This window comes from Semicossyphus pulcher, unplaced genomic scaffold, assembly GCF_022749685.1.
Source record: "Semicossyphus pulcher isolate SPU_LCO1_2020_fin unplaced genomic scaffold, fSemPul1.0.p SCAF_8, whole genome shotgun sequence".
NCBI lineage: Eukaryota > Metazoa > Chordata > Actinopteri > Labriformes > Labridae > Semicossyphus > Semicossyphus pulcher.
Genome location: NW_027211759.1, coordinates 3,086,518 through 3,106,141, shown reverse-complemented (window position 1 = coordinate 3,106,141; position 19,624 = coordinate 3,086,518). Strand labels below are relative to the sequence as shown.

At 42.8% G+C, this 19,624-nt stretch overlaps 1 protein-coding gene across 1 annotated transcript; it reads right to left on the bottom strand.

The window, feature by feature from the left end:
• Nucleotides 1–2,019: 2,019 nt before the first annotated feature.
• On the bottom strand, nucleotides 2,020–4,849 carry hyal6 (hyaluronoglucosaminidase 6). Its single transcript, XM_069686804.1, has 3 exons — nucleotides 3,914–4,849; nucleotides 2,955–3,044; nucleotides 2,020–2,514 (listed from the first exon to the last, which is right to left on the bottom strand). Exons 1-3 carry the CDS (start codon nucleotides 4,847–4,849, stop codon nucleotides 2,020–2,022), a joined length of 1,521 nt encoding a protein of 506 aa, XP_069542905.1.
• Between the last annotated feature and the right edge of the window lie 14,775 nt (nucleotides 4,850–19,624).

The window sequence follows — 19,624 nt, the reverse complement described above, 5'->3', positions numbered from 1 at the left end:
ATCATTACAGTCATTATACCGAGTTAAACAAATGGCTGTGACTGTCGACTGACTGAACTGTCTCTGTTGATTTATTCATCGTTTACGAAGGTTTTTACAGAAGAATAATGTTTATTTTGTGTTCCTGCAGGAGAAAATAAACTCCAGCTCAGTTTCTCTCGCTGAAAACACAGAGTCACAGACTTATTATATGAGCAGACATTGGGCACAGAAGAAAGTAATTAGCTGTGTCTGCAACAGGCTGAAACACAGTTAGCTTTTTCCAATGTTCTTCTCGTTTTTTGCCTCCTATTTTTAACTTCATGATGCATTTTGATCCATTTTAGGAAGCCATGCTTTTGATCCTGAATGACAGGCATGCAGAGAGATTTGTTGTGTTACTTGAGTTACACCCAATTTTGCCAAACTCTGCATATTTCATGTTTCTATACATCCTATAGGTTACCTGCTGTATTGGCAGGAGATAAAATACCAAAATAACAGCCAAGAATCACATTTATTTCAGCTTTTATATACAGGCTGATTTTAGTGGGACAAAAGTTTAAGCGCTTAAGTTAACAGTCTGTATAAACTGTATGAAAGATTCCAGTAGTTGACAGGATTTCCTATGAAGCCTCTGATTGTCTAAATTAGAAGCTATTATGTATGCACCTGTGTTTAACTCATGGACTGTATAAAAGAAGTGATCGTGTCCGCCATGATGTCACTCGTCTCGTTTTGCTGTCACCGTCAGAAGTTATCATGTATGATTGTTGTTGTTGTTATATATTTGGTTGTTTAGTTATGTATTTCATTTAATCCGTGCTCAGTGTCAGTGTTTTGTTACCGTCACAGTCCTGAGTTTGGTTTGAGTGTTTCCTGTTTTATTTTGTAAGTCCTGGCACCATGTGTGTCATGTCTTGTTTTACTTCCTGCCTTTGTGTGTTTTTCCCGCCTTTCAGAATGTGTGCTCTGCCCTCATTTTCTTCAGCTGTGCTGATTTGTTTTACCTCTCCCTGATTACCCCGTATGTTTTTAGTCTCTGGCTGTGTTCAACTGCCGCTGTGACGTTCCAGCGCTTTGCATTGTGGGATATAGTAGGCGAGGTAGACTGGTCCAATGCATACTGGAGATTTTCTCCGAATCAGTACGACATCCGGGCATTTGTGGCATCCTGCACATTTTGCTTTTGTTTACATACTGTAAACTACATTTTGGCCAAATCAGTACGTACTGCTAGTATAGTACGGTATTTCAAACACAGCACCAGTGTTCCTAACCGTGCTCGTTCATTGTCTTCCTGAAACCTTGTTCCCAGTGTTCCCAGTATGGATTTACTCCATGGCTCCGTCTGTGTTTGTTCTGAAACCTGGACTCTTTCAGTAAGCCCTTCTGTTTTTTGCCTTGTCTTTTGTTTTATTTAATAAATCATCAAGTCTGAATATTGCAATTAAAGGCTGCCTTGGTAGTGCATTTTCAGCATCATGCTGTATGGAAGGAGATCTGAAACTGGCGAATAAGGCCATAAAATTATTAGCAACCTGTTTACAGAGGTAAAAAAAACAATGAGAAGTAGTTTTCTTGTAGACTTCTACACAATCAGACTTTTCTTTGCAACTACTTGAGCCACCACCTGCTGGCCATAAAAAAGAATGCAGGTTTTTAGGCATTTAAAATCAAGAGTCTACTTTCTAGAAATGGACAATGATTTGGATGTGAAGTGCATCAGTATGGAAGGGTCAACTTCTTCAGTCAACAAATTAGCCTGGTTCCTTTGCAGCAACATTTTAAGAAACCCATTTTTTTCTTTAATTGAAAATCAAAGTCACGACTTAGACACACATTAGATGACCTTTACACAACTACTGAGCACTCATTGTATTTGTTGATGTTTGAAGTGAAAGTTTTCCAAGTTCTCTTGGAGTAACACCTAGTGGTCATTTGAGGAACTGCAGCTGTGTACATTAGCTGTTTCTTGTGCTAAAGAACTGTCTGGTTTTCTCTCTTCAGTGACTCTGTGGTCCTAAAGTGTCTTTTTGTCTACAATATCAGACACTTAATGATCAGACAGAGTCCCAGGAACATGATGATACACAGACAGGAGAAATGGAGGGATAGGAGGAGCAGGATATCTCCCAGCAGGCTGTGCTCCCGGGGGTGAGGCAGAGGGATGACGGGCTGAGGTGGGGGAGGAGGAGGAGGAGGAGGCCGTGACGGAGTCTGGGGCATCTCGCAGTAAACTCCTGTCCAGCCCTGGTAGCACTGGCAGGTGAACTTGTGCTTCATGTCCAGGATGTCGTGGTTGTTGAGGTGGCCTCTGACGTGGAAGCGAGGGCCTCTGGGTGCCGGGTTGTGATGGATGTGGAAGAAGCGGGGGTTCAGGTGCAGGTAAGCGCCCGAGTCCAGGCTCTTGCGGACGCACCTGCCGTTCTTTTTGCAAAGCGCTTTGCTGCACAGTTTGGCAGCAGAGGTGACGTTGATGACGTAATGTCCGAGAGGGCCATCAATGTACTTCTTCACTGTCAGGCAGTTCCTCTGGAGGCAGAAGACGAAGACAGAGTCGTTAGTCTGTAAAATGTCAAAGATCCTACTTGTGGTTTTCATGTTTTAAATTAAAAAATCTCTTGAGCTTGACTCCTAGATTTACAGCCGAGTCTGTTAAAAAAAGGAGGTAAAACAATCAAGTCCTGACCTCTTTGACACATAAATTTGACTGACTCAGCGTTAAAAAACAAAAAGCCACCATGTCCTGGAGTAAAGAAAAATGACATTTGTTTATATTTTTCTCAGAATAAAGAATAAAGAATGTATATGTGGTATGATAGGCATTCAGTTTAAGACTGTTCGATTTATCTCATTATAAGAAAAATGTAAGCTTTTTCGGGGGTCTCTTCATTGACTTTAAAATTAAAGCTCATCTCAAAACCTTCAATGTCATCATCACCAGACTCTTTGGTAGTGATTTCTTGTCTTACCTGGGTTCGTGCATACTCTGATGATCCCCAGAGAACAACTCCTGATGCTCCCAGGGCGGCGCTCTCCCCAATGGTGTGAATCAGGTCACTCTGAAACAGGTTAAAAGAGGCACTTTAAGCCAAGTAAACACCTGAATCCAACTGTAACCATCTAACCATCAATTTTTAGGACACATGCAGCAATCCAAATGATTCACTTCGTCTCGTCAAGTTATTGCTTATTTACTCGTGGCTGAGAAGAGGCTTTCTCTTGGTAGCTGACACTTGATACTGAATTATACTGAACACACCAAAGCAGTTTTACTACAATATACCAGTAGTATATATAATACCAGGGACAACCAAGGTTGTCATCAAGGTTGAATCTAATGATGGTAATTAGAGCTATTCAAAAGAGCTGGATCCTCAGGCACTCATTTCCTATTTTGGAGTTTAGCAAATTTTACCAGAACATGCCTGCGTCTTCTCTAAATTGCCCATAGATGTGGGTGTGAAAGGTTGTCTTTCTCTGTGTGTCAGCCCTGTGATTGATTGCCGATCAGTCCAGGGTGTAACCCTGCCTCTCGCCCAATGACAGCTGGGATTGGCTCCAGCCCCCCACCCGTGACCCTGAACAGCATAAGCTGGATGGATGGATGGATCACGTAACTGGCTTATTGTCGCTGTTAACATAAACAACATGGGAGTGGAACTTTTGGTCTTCCCCTTGTGTTTATTAGTGGTTGGCCAACTACCATTATTAACACCAATTCATCTGGAGTGAAACAATGGTAGGGGATTTAGGGAAGGAAGTACAATGTTGGTACAAAGATAATAAGAACAACTCTTAAGTACGACTCTGTTCCCTACTGTTACCAAGAAACAGTTGAAAAGAGTGAACGTATCATCACTGGTTGAATGGTCATGGTTTGTTAGCAGTTTTGCAGGAAGCCTCCTAAGTCAAACTATTTTAAACTAACCTCTGACAGAACCACAAAGGTGTAGGCGTAGAAAGGTCTGGAGTAGACAAACACAGGCAATGTGAAGTCTGTTCGGGCGATCGATGCAATCCTCATGGCTTCCTTGACCCGATAGTGGACAAACCGGACAGTGTTGGGGGAGGACTTGAGCTCATAGTCCAGGTAGATAGATGGGTAGAGGGCCGTACTCTCCTTCCAAAGCCACATCAGATGGTCGTTCCGTACGTGTTCAATGTTAGGGCATTCACCAGTGTACCTTTGAGGATGCTGCTTGTATCCGTAGTTATAGCAGTCTGGGAACAGGTAAAACCCCCACAGCCCATCAGGCCTGCGGCCTTCAGCCAAGGCCAAGGTCAGATTCATAAAGGCCAGCCCAGCCCTCTCAAAACTTTCCTTCGCTTCGTTCTCCACCTTGCTCTCCGGCCAGTGAGGGTGAAGCTTCCGGATCTGCTCCTTGGACTTGTTGCGGTAGATGTCCTTAGAGCCCCAGTTTCTGACCCACTGAGGCCTCCAGTTCTCCCAGTCAATGACACCCAAGCCTCGGAAATCCTTATGGGGGATTAGCTTGTCAATGTCTGCCCTGGCCTTGCTCAGGTGTTTGGAGATGCTCTGGTTCTGCGGTAGTCCCCCATTGATAGGAAGCCCAGAGTTGGAGTAGTATGGGTAGTATCCCAAATGGCTGTGGTAGAATATAGTGACATTTGGTCCACTTAGGGTTTCATTTAGGTTTGCTACAATGTCAAAAACACTAAGGTCCAAGTCCACTTTGAATCGAAGGCGGCAGGACTCAGTGGGAGCGTTCCACACAACAACAAAAGGCCGATGAGGGATCAGAGGTACCCGGGCTGGCTTCATCTGGTCGCCCTGAACTTGGAACTCTACTCCCACGCAAACCCACAAGGCCAGCGCCAGGAGACGAAGCTCCATCAGAGCCATGGCCCCTGATTCCTCATGGAGCAATTAGTGGTCCTACACAGGCAGAGAGGAGAATCAAATTGTTTGGAGAGAAAATAAACACATTATGGGGTTGAATGAGCAGAGATAATGTGAGAGGACACATTAGAGATGATCAATGAGGTGAATGCTCCAAATTCCACAACACAATAAAACACAAAGCTCCCCTGTTCTCAGAGGGAGCAGGACTGCGATAAAAGGATGCTGGTACAAATCCCAAAGTAGCAGTTATTGTGTGGACAGGGAGGGCAATCGGGATAAACTCTCCCCTCTCTGTAAATTCCAATCATTTAACAACAAATACAGCTCTAACTTATAACTCAGAGGTGCTTCTTTCAAAGTCAGAGGGTCCCACTAAACATCGTTGAATATAACATTGCTTGATAAAGAACCCGTCTATGTCAGTTTTTCCTGCGAACAACTGCAACCCCACCCTCTGTGTGCACTGAGAATAACAGCTAAGTCTCACTACAAAGTCGACAAATACAGCAGCTTAGTCAGTCGCTCAATACCTCAAAAAATAGGTACCCCTCTAGAGTCAGCTGGAAGGTGTCCTAACGCTTATTGTTTTGATGTACCATTTAGGTCAGGTGATGTAATATGAAAATCATGAAGGTCAGGTTTGGGTTCTGGTTGGGGGATGGATGGTTCAAACAAGCAAAGTTGGGGTTTTGGCCTTTAATCAATAGGACAGCTGAAGGTAGCCAGGAAATGTGGGGACCAGAGAGTGGGGGCACCAAATGATCAGCAGACCGGGTGTTGACCCTGCGATCAGTGCGACGAGGACTGTAGCCTCTGTATACCAACCAAGCTAAAACAGCGCCCCCAAGCAAAAGACTTTCTTCCAGGAGACCAGGATTTAATTCCTGTGTGAAACGAATAGTCAATGTTGACTTCTTTTAAGGAGTTGACTTCATTTTTAATTACCTAAAGTATGTTAGTTACGGAACTACTTATGTTAATTACATTAAATATGGTACGCAAGTGATTATTTAAACCCAAACCATAATATTTCTACTAAACTAAACCAAGTTGTTTTGGTAACCTAAGCAAACTCCGACCCTTTCATAGCGTTAACCACATGTTCATTATTCCAAATCGTGTTTCTCAGCAAGCTATATTTAGAAGGTATTGCTCATTAATAACTTGACAGATTTACTTTGAGAGCCTTACAAGAAGTTGCATATTTATTTTTGCTAACTTCACTGCAGAGCAAAACTCTCTAGGGCCCCCTGTAGTGCAAAACTGACGCTTCAAGAGTTCCTACATCATCGTAAGGAGATGGCCACTGACCAAGCTGCCGCATTTGAGGATTAGAGATTGAGAATGTGTTTACAATGCTTGGACGGACGAATGTTTTTGTTTTCTATTTTCAGAACTAAAGGCTTTATTTCTCAACTACAAAGCGTAACAATCCTTTTTTATTCAGTTACACATACAGTACATCTTAAGCCTCTTTGTAGCTCTGCCTTTTATTTTCTTCTCTGACTTTCATCCAAACGGCTCCTTCCAGCTTTTTTATGTAAGAGCTCCCCATATAATTGCCCTTGGCGCCCCCTCATATGCAAGTAATTCATAATTCAGTTTTTCCAAAGTCGGGGGAAAGATATTGTGACCCTACTCTTGGGAAACATGGCCACTGAGGTTGCCTCCAAGGAAGCCACGGAAAATCTCCCATCATTCTGTTTGTGGGATTGTAACTGGAGCAGCGGAGCAGGAAACCGCTGGTGGGCTGAGGCTTCTCCGATCATTTCAGCATTTCATTCATCTAAGGAAGCGCTGGCCTGGAGATGATGACTTTAATGGCACGAGAACTTTATTATCCCAGCAATCTTGGATGTGGATCAGTGAGTGGAGCCAGCTCTCCACTATGGAGAAGACAGAGGATGAAAGACTACTCAGAGTTAGAGTCACAAATAAATAGTCGAAACCTTTCCGTTAAAACATCTAAAGAAGGCAGTAATTTATCAAAATGTTTCTCCATGTCCGGCGCAGCTTATGAAAGCATTTCTTCTCGTTCTTGCACCAGTTTCATAATTCTCCCAGCTGCATGGTTTTTCTGGTGATCCAAGACAAACAAGTGCGGTGAAGCCACTCAGGCTGTCCTCTAAACCAGCCAAAGGCCCAGAATCTATGAAAACACCGCAACAGCAGACCACAAGAAAGACCCCCCAAACTGAAAGTCTGAGTCCAAACTGACACAGGAGACTCCGTTTTATGTTGTCCCAGACAGACACAACAGAATGGTAAAAAGCAGCTGAACTCAGCTAATTGGATCCAGATGAAGACAGAAGGTTAACGGTCGTGTGAGCTAAACCTTGTGACTTTTTGCCAAGCTAGTGGAGTGTGATGGTAATGCCAGTCAGTCAGTCCACCACAGTGGTCCAGACTGAAGTACCTCAACAAGTATTACCGCTGGATGGATTGCCATAACTTTTAGTTTGGACATTCATAGTCTTTAGAGGAGGAATTGTTCTAACTTTGGTGATCTCTTTACTTTTAATCCAGCACCATCATCAGGTTAAAATTTAGCAAGTGAGCTAAGCAGGTGGCCAAAACGTAACTAGCTCGCCTGTTGAGCTAGCCAGCTGGGAACTTGCAAGTGCGTGTTTTCTTAAATCTGCCAATTAGCCCCCTTGGTATTTTGTCCCCAGGACTTTACTATGTTTTCATTTAATAGATTACTAAAGAAGGGAAATCAAATCAGCACGCTGAATTTACCAAGAATTGATCACATCTAATAAAGAGCCCCGCTAGCATTGTTGTCACAGGCATATTCATCAGGTTAGCATTTAGCTCAAGCAATGAAAACCTTTACATTTTTTGAATTTATTGGACCATTAGCAAGTGAGCTAATGAGCTTGTTGACATTGAACAAGCTACATTGGTGAGCTAGCTAGCTGAGAACTTGCAAGTGCTAGTAAGTCACAGAAGATATTGACCTATTTTGTCTTTACTGGGCACTTTATTCCTCCTGGTAATTTATTTTCAGGAAATAGTTTACAATCAATGGAGTTAATGAAAAGGGGAAACGCTCAGCAAGATAACAAGCTTATGTTAGCTGGGTTTTAGGACAAATTAGCTCATGCTAGCATGCTAACACAATTAACTACCATGTTGACCATGGCATATTTATTGCTGGCATGTTAACATAGCTCAAGGTAATGAAAAATGTATTATCCAAATAGCAAGTGAGCTTCGAGGCCGCTAACACACCTTCTTTGTTTTTACTGTGCAATGAATTCCCCTTGGTGCTCTGTTTCAGGATTATACATTATTTTCATGCATCAAAGTGAGGAGGGAAAAAAGCTCTGCAAGTTATCGAGCTTACGTTAGCTGGATTTTATCTGTGCGTTTTAGCAGAGCTGTGTGTGCAGATGTGGTGATGCTCGGGGGTCTCTGGCGGGTCTGGATGGGTCTGAGTGAGTGTGTTTGATTCATGACCAGCTTTCTGGAAAATATGAAGCCATCCCTGAATTAGCAGTTAATGATCTAGTGTTAATGTCTAACAACCAGAGACAGAGTGACTGTCGCTCTTTAGCAACGCCGCACATTATGGAGTGTGTGTGTGTGCGTGTTTCTTTGTGTGTGTCTGTGGGTGGGTTTTAAAACCACAGAAAGTCTGAGTCAGCTGCTGATGTGACTCCCAACATGTACATAGAGTTTGCATGTGTGGAATTACAAATGTGGTTACAAGACAACTGTGTGTGTGAGTCTGTGTTTTTGTGGGTAAGGGAGATGGCTCTGCATTAAGGCTTACCACACGTGTCTCGATCCTTAATGGACCCTTAAAAAAAGAGACCTGATCTAAAACCAAGGATGATCAGAACGGTGCAGAATAAAGCTGAAGATAATTTGACCTGATCCAAACTGTCATGCAGAATAAATAATACCAAACAGATGGAACAGCTGGCATGATGCTCCACCCATTGGAAAAGAACAGCAACTAAAAGAGAGCTTGGACCAACCTGCGTTTTAACTCAAATGTGAGACCTGCAGCAAACCGACCAGACTCTACCAGACCTTGTTTGTTTGATTATCATTTGGACCCAAACTGTGGGGTTTGTGGCTGTAACTGTGGGATCTTGTTGGGTCCCTTAAGACCTTAAGTCCAGAATAAACACAAACTAAAACACAAAGGAATGCTATGAATTTTGGTCTTACTCATGTGTGCCGTGGGAATTGTTGTCAAATTATAACCCTGACTCTGCCAGATCATCCTCTCAACTGTCGAGCTAAAAAAATTCTAGATTTTTTTGTCCAGGATCCCTTTTGCCTGCTTCCCTGCCTGGTATCCCTGCACCTCTCCTGTCATCCATGTCTATGCCCTTGCCTTCTTTCCTGCCCAACCAGACCCCACCATTTCCCACCGTCCATGTCTCCTCAGCCCTGCAAGCCATCATCTCATCTCCACTTCATAGCCATTTCCTGGTACCTCCGAAGAAGCTTTACCCTGTCCCTGTCAATGTCCTGTATCGTGGACCTTTCTGTGTAGAGTTTGCATGTTCTCCCCGTGCATGCGTGGGCTCCCTCCGGGTACTCCGGCTTCCTTCCACAGTCCAAAGACATGCTCGTTAGGTTCACTGGTGACTCTGAATTGTCCTTAGTTGTAATGTGAGTGTGAAAGGTTGTCTGTCTCTGTGTGTCAGCCCAGTGATTGACTGGAGATCAGTCCAGGTGTAACCCCGCCTCCCACCCAATGACAGCTAGGATAGGCTAAATGTTACTGTTGTTGCATGTAAAAAGTATTTTCTGTGTTAAACATTTCCATAGCATCATATTTAAGACACTTACATAATGCATGTGCAACAGAGCAAAATATCCGCGGCCAAATTACTTTCAAATTTGTTTTAGATTTTCATGCTTCTCCAGTTTTAGCTCCAAGGCTCTACCAATAGCTAGTTAATGCGCATGTTGTTTGTTCTGTCTAACATGTGGCTGCAAAACATTGAGTAAGACTTTTACTCAAATATCACATGCTGAGCTGCCTCTGAATTTAGTCCTCGGTTTGCTTCAAACTAATCAGTCGTTGGATTGTCCACACGTCAAACAAACGAGTTCATTTGAAGCCAGTTGAGGCCTTTTACTCCACCACGCTCACACTGATGATATCTGGTTCATTCCAGGTTTCACTGGAGTCTTCATTATGTCCACGTGTGGTTTTCAGCTCTGCGGTTTCTCTGCTGCAGTTTCCAGATGTGATTTTACAGTTTTATTAACACCAGCGCTCAGACGTTTCACTGCTACAGCTATGTAAAGCTGCATTTCACATTTGACTGTCACAGATTGGTCGTTAAAGCTGGAGTAGAGAATTTACTTCAGAAGCATTTTGGCTATATTTGGTGAAATTCCCTTTACATGCTGTTGGGATCTAAAGAGGAATACATCTAAACAGCATTCCAATGATATTTTTCCTGGATGATATAATTAAAAGGCTTACCTTCCTTTACTCCTGCCTACCTGCCTGTGCACATGAATGAAGTCTTAACAAGCTAATGTTAGCGACCTAGCCGCACAACAATCGCAGAGGAAGGCATTTATTTGGTTTAAGACAAAGACGTGTCCTCGTGCCATTTGCATGAACTACATCTACACTCTAGCAGACAACCTGCATTATTGTTGCTTTTGCCAAACTCATCAGTTGCTAAATATAAAAACATCAATCTGAACACTTTAAGTGCAGTTTTTAGTAAGTTTGAGCATCAAAACCATCCAAGGATTTCAGTATAAAGAAGCCATCTCCCTCATGATACACTAACACTCTTGAGCCTCACTCAAACATCACACAGTTCACTAAACCGTCATGACAAACATGTGAAAGATTACATAACCAACAAATGGCAATAACAAACACTTTAAAAGCTACGTTGAAGCGACAAACAGCTTCTGTTTGAACTAAATCAGATATCTACAGACCTGCAGAGCCTGGGGTCTTATCTGACTTGTATGATGTTATGCTTAACACTTTCAGTAAGAGGGAGAAAAACGTTATTAAGAAGACAACATACCTGCTTGTCCGTGCCGTCTGTGCTGAGAATCACGGCCTCCTGTTGGATGATTTCCTCGTCTCTTCTGTTTTAAACCTTTAGATGCAGAATTTCTCCCTCTGATGATCGGCTGAATCCCAGTCTCTGTCCCCTGTCTCTCAGGTCCCTGGCTGAACTTGGGGGCACAGATGCCCCCCTATTGTTGGTTTGGCTCCTCCTCATCAGTGCCAAACGGGAAATTCTTATTCAATGGACCAAACAGCAAATGAAGTCCAGGCAGTAAACCAACCGGAGAACATTCTAGAGTCTGGTTTTGTATATTGCTTGACCATGTCTGAGTAACATTCATTTTGTCTGTTGTAGTATACAGCACATGTATAATGTGAATTCTTAGTTACACTCTCTGTAGTGGTACCAGAACCATAATTACACCCAAACAGAAATATTACCCACTAAAAGAAAGAATCAAGTTCACAAAACGCAGGTTATCCTTATTAAACTAAAAAACACTGGCGGACCATCACATCACCCGGCATGGTCCAGTTCAGAGCAATGATTCACAACGCAACAAAACAGTTTCAGAGTGTTGCAGAGAAAACTGCAGCGCTGTGAGCTGGTTAGCTGCAGAGCGTCTGAAGCCGTTGTGTGGAGTTGCAGAAGGTTTGACTTGTCAAATCTCCAAATGCAGTTTTAGAACTGAATGATGTACCTATTTCACTTCAGCCAATCAGGAAACAGCATAAGTTGGTGTAGGCGCCCTGTCTCTGGCGCTGCAGCAGCCACAGACGGCTCCAGATCCTCTCTTTCCAAACTCTCTGTCTTCGACGTTTATTAATCAATGTTACAGCTAACATGGTGAGCATGTCGCTTTCACTGTCATCCACTTCTTTTTAGAACGATAGCAGAAATCCAGCTAGATAATTCATGTAACCTGGGCCTAATAACGTTATATAGTATTAACACAGAAGTAGTGGGGTATGTCAGTGCGTCGTTGCTATGGAGACCATCAGCTGTGTCTGTGTGCGTTGCGTTGCGTTGCGTTGCGTTGCGTTGAACGGCCCAGATTTAGAGAAAGTATACTCGGCTTGTGGTTGGGATTACTCTTTTGATAGAGTAGCCTATTTAATGTAAGGGAGGCACAGTTCTGATTTAAATTAAACGTTAACTTAAGCTGGTTTGGAAAGACACACTCAGATTTTTTAACCAGTGCCATTGGTTTTAAAGTATTAAAGCAGGTCAGAAAGTTAATTGAGTCACGTTGAGTTAAAGTGAAGTTGTTAAAGGACTGAAGATTGTGTTTTAACGAGTACGATCGACGGTGAAATGACTGTTTGGAATGATCAAAGATATTACCAGTGCAGCAGCGTAAAACATTAGCAAAGAAGACATATCAGACAGGTCGGACCACCACTTTAAACAAGCTGACGTTTGCTGAACGTGAAGTACCGCTGAGATTGATAGGAATGTTAATGACCCTGGAAAAGGTGTTGTCTCCATGTCCAGTTTCTGTAACCTTCCAGCTGAGAAAACACTACACAGACTTCATCTCAGCTTCACATCAGCACATCAGAAATGTTCAGAAACTAGTTTTTTCGGCTGAACAAACAGGCGGACTCAAACCAAGGTTGACTTTATATCAGACTTCCTGAGAGCTGTCACGCAATATCACCCGAACCCAACTGTGGAGCAGCTAACATAAACTGTAGATACAATCACGGTGCATTCCTTCAACCCAAGAGCTTCCTGGAGCAGAACCGAGCAGAAACTGCAGATGCAAAAGAAATCCCTCTGAACTTTTACACTTGCTTTGTGCCTCTCCACCTGGTGCAAAACTTCAGACCTATCAATTTCATTTGGAGGCTAATGAGACGATTATCAAAGTATTGCTAGATAGGAAGTGTGGTACTGTAAAGCTGTACAAAGAGGGCACTGCAATCTGAAGTGCTATGACAAATGTTTATTCTTTACTTGCTATGATTGTGCAAGAGAAGATCATTGTTGCATTGTCTGAGATCCTTTTTTTGCATGTCCTCCAAAATGACTGCAAAAAGGAAGAGCTGTTTGGTACAAAATCAGATAGTTTTTAGCTAGCGATTATTGAGATGATTGAGATTTGTCATAAATGAAACCTTTAGAAGTCCCACATCACCTTTCCAGGATAAGCTGGATAGATAGCTGGATGGAAGTACGCAAACTTGTAGCTCACTGTTGTGCATCAACAGAGTGCTGTTTGTGTTACTGAATGGACGCTCCATTCGTAGCCTGCGTAGACTGTTAAAGCAGAACTGCGATGAGACAGTCTGGTCTACCCTTGCATCACCAAACGCCAAATCTGTCGCCTAGCAACAGGTAGCTAGCAGGATAACAAGCTAGCACAACTAACGTCGAGTAAGTTAACCAATTATTTTAAAGATAAATTCATTGTTGAATGTGTAACGTGTGCTATTCAATTGAGTTGAAACCAAAAACTTTTGTGTCTTCCTTCGCCGCACTTCTGTGACACAATCGGCCTTCAAATACGTCCTTCGAAGGATGCAGCCCCTGGCTTGGGACACAGCTATAGTTTGTTTTGGAGATAGTTCGCTAGTATCAGCTAGTAGCCATCGGATAATCTGGCTGCTTTGTCTTCTGCCTTGCTAGCTATAGTAGTTAAGCAATTGTTGTGTCCCCCTGCAGAATTGGGTCTGTATATCATTTGTGTTCTCTTTGTATGTTAGCTACCTTCTGCAGCAGTCAGAGCCCTGCACATGCAGATCAAGAAGCTAATTTACTTCAGTTAAGTGATGAAGAAACAGACACATGCATGCAGACACCACTCCAAGGTAATAACTGTACAAATATCCTATGAAGTTATATTTATGTTGGAACATTTTGCTTCCTTCGGGCCTGGTACCGAAGTTTCTGTGACCTCGTATCAGTCCGTGGATCAGGGAGGATTTTATTCTGTTGGACTTTCTGACTTGTTTTTCTTTGTCAGCAACAGCCGCTGTTCGTCTCTATACGTGCACTGATAAGACCTTCTGAGTGATGCCGCTTAACAAGCATGGGACTCTCCCACACTCAGACAGACTGCAGCAGAAGCTGAGCTGTGGACTGAAACAGGTCCTGCCAGCTGCAGAAATACTGGAACTGCTGAGCCGGGCAGGTGGATGTTAGTGTTGGAGACGCAGAGGTGGAGGAACAAGGGGAAGGGTGGTTTCCATAAATCAATCCAGAATGTTTACACAGAACAAGAGAGTATGTTAGCCTTCAGACCTCCTTCACACCTACAGAAACTTGGTGCAGTTCATATGATCAGCACTTTGTCACATAAAGATTGTAATCTGATGGATTTACACAATAAATGGGTCTGAAATAAACAAATTAGAGGTACAGTTATGAACATTTTGTATTCAGTTATCTCCTTTAGTCTGCATCTGCTTTATCAGAGTGCTTTGACGGATACTTTCTTCATGGATTCTTTTTTTTACGGAAGCACTAAACAGATATGCATCCATCGTTTTATTTGCTCCATTTTCCTGTGATAACGAGATAATCTCAGTTGTTTTCTCGAGATCTCGACTTATTTATCTCGTTATCTCGAGATAACAAAGCTGCTTTCTTGTGATAACAGGATAATTTTCTGTCACAACAGGCTGATCACTGTGATATTACCACCGAAATTAGCGCGTTGACGCAGGTTTTTCAGACCCGGGAAGACCCACTTATAGATGCAGATTGTCTCTTTTCCCATTGCCAGTAAAGTATCCTCCTGTCAGTCTCTTTTCTGCTGTGTCACCGTCTGACGTTAAAAACGCGCCGGAGACAGGGTTAGTAACCAGTGAAGATGTTACAGTGGTTAGGTCTTTATTGTATCTATCACTCATTCAGTCTGTTTATCAATCTCAGCGCCGACAAATTTGGAACGATGTTCGAGCACTGCTCAGACGGAGACCGGTGGAGTTTGTAGCTGAGAAGGAGTCGCAGAAGTTACCAACAGAGCAGAGCACCGTGCTGGAAAGGGGGGGGAGCTTAGCGTGTCGACACGGGTTTTGTGTTCCCATCAATGCCGATCGGAGCCGAGGCCATAATTACCCGGGTCTACTGCGGAGTCATTTTACCCGGTTCTGAAAGCTGATTGTAACCTTTCCTATTTAAGCAAAAAAGGCAGGTGTTAGCAGGAAAGAGGCTTCCTTTTGTTTTGTGCTTTTGCAGCTCTGGGGAGAAGAGAACTGAAGTGAACCAAGCCAGCTTTGTTATCCAGCGATAACAAGGTCCATTAGTCCGCCATGAGGGGGAAACCAGAAATTACTCATCACTGGAAAACGGAGTAAATAAAGTGTAAGGATGCATGTCTGCTTAGGGCCTCCGTAGTTTTCTACATAATATGTAATAATGCTATGGTCCTTGGAGGATTAACTGACTCACAGTGTTGGAACATGCTGGAGGGTTAAAGTAGAGCGTATCCAGAAGACCACACAGAGCGAGGGTGAGAAACCGGCCGGCTCAGGCGAGGGGGAGCACAGTATCATTTACATACGGGGAAATAACGCAGCACATTTTCAGATGAATTTGTTCTCACTGCGAGAAAGAGACAGAATGACAAAGGAGAGTTCAAACCCTGCTTAGTCTCTCTCCCTCCACGCTTGCTGCCTCTCCCCGTGTGAAGCGGCCGTGTTTGTCGGACTGTCTGATCTCTTTGAATTGACCTGTGAACAGGAAACAGCGCAGACAGACACGATGACTCCCATCATGCCGTTCTGCAGCAGCTTTGATTAAATTACACCGGCAGACTGAGAGAGAAGAGCCCAGGTTACGTCTGGGCCTCAGAGGAATATTCTGGGAAGAGGGCGTCGTTTCTTTTTAACTGGTGGATGAATTTCAGTCCATTATGTGAAGTAGAAAAAGTGCTGATTTTTTAAAATACATAATATCATCCTTTTCTTTCAAACTATATTGAGATACACGTTCCCTGCTCAGAGCACATTAGCCTTTGGTTAATAAGGGAGCTAAACTTTAAGTCCACCTAATGAACAATGTATTGTATGCAAAGTGTTTAATAGAAATAAAACTAAGTTGTGGATCATAGCACGTGGAAAAGTGAAGCTAAATTGTGAATAAACTGTTTTGTTTTAAAGCTCCAATACTTCAGTTTTGTATTTACTTCACTCCTCTCGATCACCGAGATAATATCATCTTTATTTAACAGCATGAAAATAAGCAAGAAAGAGAGTTTAGACACAGATCAGCTTCATGTGTGCAGGTTCTTGCAGAATGTTTTGCAGCTGTTATGAGGTTTGTTATTTTGACCAGATCTTCGATTAGATGTTGATTGCACGCAACAGAACTGTTTTTGTATGTCCCTCCTGTGTCAGTGATTTACCTGATCTCACCTGTGTTACAAACCTTTTGTCCCAGCAGCTGTGGTTCGATCATGTTTCTGCTCCGAGTGCAGAAGTCAGAGGAGAGGTGAGGTCGGAGAGCCCAGCATCTACCGCCATCTGGTGGTGACATCAGGGAAATACATTCAAATTTCACTCCACTTTAATACCTGAGATTCTTCTTGTAAAATTGTTGTATCATTTATTATCTTGTCTTCAACCACAGGAGCAGGAAATGTTATAAGTGTCGGGTTTCTGTGCAGGCGAAAACTTTCTTTTTATCTTTATCCAGAAACAGCAAAACTTTCTTTTGAGGTTTTTTAAAGGAAAAATCCACAAGCTGAAACAGATGCAGAGGAGAGAGCCTGGTGGAAAGTTCAGGAAGAAATATTCCAATCTGACAGAAGAGCTGCTGGAAGACTGATAGAGGAAGATCACTGCCTCTGTTTTGATAAGCATCTGATTCACTGCAAGTTTATAAACCCGAGAAAAGACGAATAATCAAATCCACCTCAGTCTTACAGTGACTGTTCTGCTGCCTCTGAAATCAACTCTTCCCACTTCTTCCCCTCACCATCTGTTCGAATTAAGATCATCATCGTAGTGTCTCTTTCACAGGTGTGTTTGAAACAAGATAAAATGAGTTGAATTTAATTCATGAGGAAAGAGCTCTTTTTCAGCCGCAGCATGGAGTCTCAGCATTACACTGGCATCATTTTGTTTAGAATGTTCAACACTTTCAAGACAACATAGCCATGATTAGTTAGAGAGACTCTAGTAATGGAAGCTGTAGGCTGAACTTGAGCAGCAGTGCTTCAAGCTAGATGTTAACGTTAGCATGCTAACATTCTTACAAAGAAGAAGGTATACTTTACTATCCCTGAGAGGAAATTCAATCACACAAAGGCCCGAAACACACACATGCACTAACAGGATCCCATGGACATTAATTGAGCGATGTCAGAGAGAGGGGGCTGCACATGGACATGCACCCCGATGGAAACAGTGGTGGATTCGGTGCCTTGCTCAAGGACACCTCGGCGGAGCCCAGGAAAGGAACTGACTCCTCTCCAGCTACAAGCCCCAATTCCACGCTTGGTCTGCACTGAGACTTGAGCCGGCCACTCTCCGGTTCCCAAGCCAAGTCCGTACAGACTGAGCTACCATCTACCCCAATCATGTTGATGTTTTTAAGGTTCAGTGTTTGTGTCTAGTTGTAATGAAAAATGCAAATGTTAGCATGCTAACGTGCTAACCTGAGAAGGAGTAAATGGAAAAGCACAGCTGAGGCTGATGGGAATGACTGAAGTAAGAGGATCACTTGTGGTTTTAAAATCTGTCCGGAGAGGAACATGAATGTGTGTTCCAAATTTCTGTTGGCAGAGGAGAGGTCAAAGGTCACAAAAGTAATTTATTAGCAGTGTCTCAGTTCAGGGGCTGCATCCTATCCTGTGTAGACGCAAAGGCCGAACTGAAATGAGACGGTCTGGTCTACGGAGGATTTCCTGTTTGCGTCACCAGCTGTTCCCGGCCTTACCCTTGTGTCAACAAACCTCCTGTCGCCTAGCAACAGGTAGCTATCTGGCTAATTAGCAATCATAACTAACGTCACGTAACTTTTTATTTTTTAAAGAATTTGTTTCAAGCCCCTTTACATTTTTTTTTTTACTGCTAGCTATTCGATTGAGTTGAAACCAAAACTTGTACATTAAAAGTGTACTCCTCAGCTGCTTAAGAGCCCGCCATCTCGTTCAAATTAATGTGCAATAAATCTCGGTATATGTTGGGCTGTGAAGGATGCACCTGATGGATCCTTCATTGCCCGGGAAAAGGAGGATGCATTTGTTGGACACATCTGAAGGAGCCTTCAAAATGGGACCGCCTTTGACGCACCGCTGTGACACAATCAGCCTTCAAATACGTCCTTCGAAGGATGCAGCCCTGAACTGGGACACAGCGACTCTCTTATGATTATCTGTACAAAACCTTTAGCTGATCTTTTTTGTAGATATTTCTAAGTACATGTGAAAACTTTGACCTGGTGGTGGCACGAGATGCAGCTACAAAGCTAAAAGTAATTGCTGACTCCATCCTGCTCTCCAGATGCTGCCCTCGTTACATTTTAAAGGCCTCTCGACGTTTCCTCCAGCACCTCTCTGAAGATAATCTTTACATTCTTTTCTTCTAACACCGGTTAGGCTCTAGGAATAGATACATCTCCAGGATGTTGTTGCCGTCCAGTACTTCAGATTGTGTCACATTGTGGAAAGAACACTGCAGCCTCTATGGGACTCTAGCAGGATGTCACTATTGTCACAAAGCATGTTCTGTGGTAGTTGTGAATGGTCCTTTAACTCCTCGTCTTCGGCCTCTGCTCCGTGTTTTATACAGCAGGGTGAAGAAGCAGCTGGTGTCCAGATTAGTTTGGTGTTAATGCTGCTGACTGGCTTTAACCCTGCAGCGGGACCTGCAGGACGCCACCCTCCACCGACATTTATCCATCTGCCACCAGCTCCTCCTGGTTTTAATTGTTTTGATAAGGCAGGTTCTGACCTTTACGTAACAAGTTAATTGAAGTTAATTTGTCCTGACTTTTACTTAACTTTTACATCAGAGCAGCTTGTTGCCTCTTTATTCAAGGATGCCAAGAAACCGCCAGTGAGAACAAGCTTTTCAGTTAACTTTTAATCTGTTTGACGTTGATTATCGTTCACTGTTCCTTTTCAAATAAAGATAAATAAAAAAATGCAAACATGACTACACGTCTTTCTAACTTTAAAGAAGGTTAACTTTATTTTAAGAGCTCAGGATCAGACAGAGAGAAATCAATCTTTAAAATCTGTTGAAGAAATCAGGTGAGCAGAATTTTTAAAGCAGCTATATTTTTTTTTTAGAATATTAACAATTGATGTCTACATGTTTAATACACAATAATTAGGCTATTTTAAATAATTTAACATTACATTATTTTTTATCTATAGTAGGTATAGTGTATTTAGTCTATCATAAGTTTAGTGCAGCATTATTTTTATATATTTGGCAGAAACTTTGAAGAGGCAACAAATCAACAAATATTCCACGTTTTATAATTTATTTATGACGAGAGACATCTTATTTACATTTTCGTCGACCATCTGGCTCCTCCCCGTGCTACGTCACATTTCCATCCCAATCCACGCGCTAAACCCCCCGCCCCCCTTTTCCCTCCGCAGAGCTGCATTCCTGCTGCCACATCGGACCGAACCATTCTGTTAGCGACGACATTTCAGCTGAACATCTAACCAGACATACTCCTGTCAGACAGTTTTAACTTACAATGAATTTTGAAAATCATCTCTGTCTGTATGTGTTCGCCAACTTTACTCTATAGTCAATATTACATTGGATACTTATAGAGTTCGTCCAAACCA

Excerpts from the sequence above, each read along its gene's own strand:
- hyal6 (XM_069686804.1), bottom strand. The coding sequence starts at position 4,849 with ATGGCTCTGATGGAGCTTCGTCTCCTGGCGCTGGCCTTGTGGGTTTGC. Across the intron at positions 3,045-3,913 it reads CCTTTGTGGTTCTGTCAGAG|AGTGACCTGATTCACACCAT; the intron begins GTTAGTTTAAAA and ends AACCTGTTTCAG. Across the intron at positions 2,515-2,954 it reads CAGAGTATGCACGAACCCAG|AGGAACTGCCTGACAGTGAA; the intron begins GTAAGACAAGAA and ends TTCTGCCTCCAG.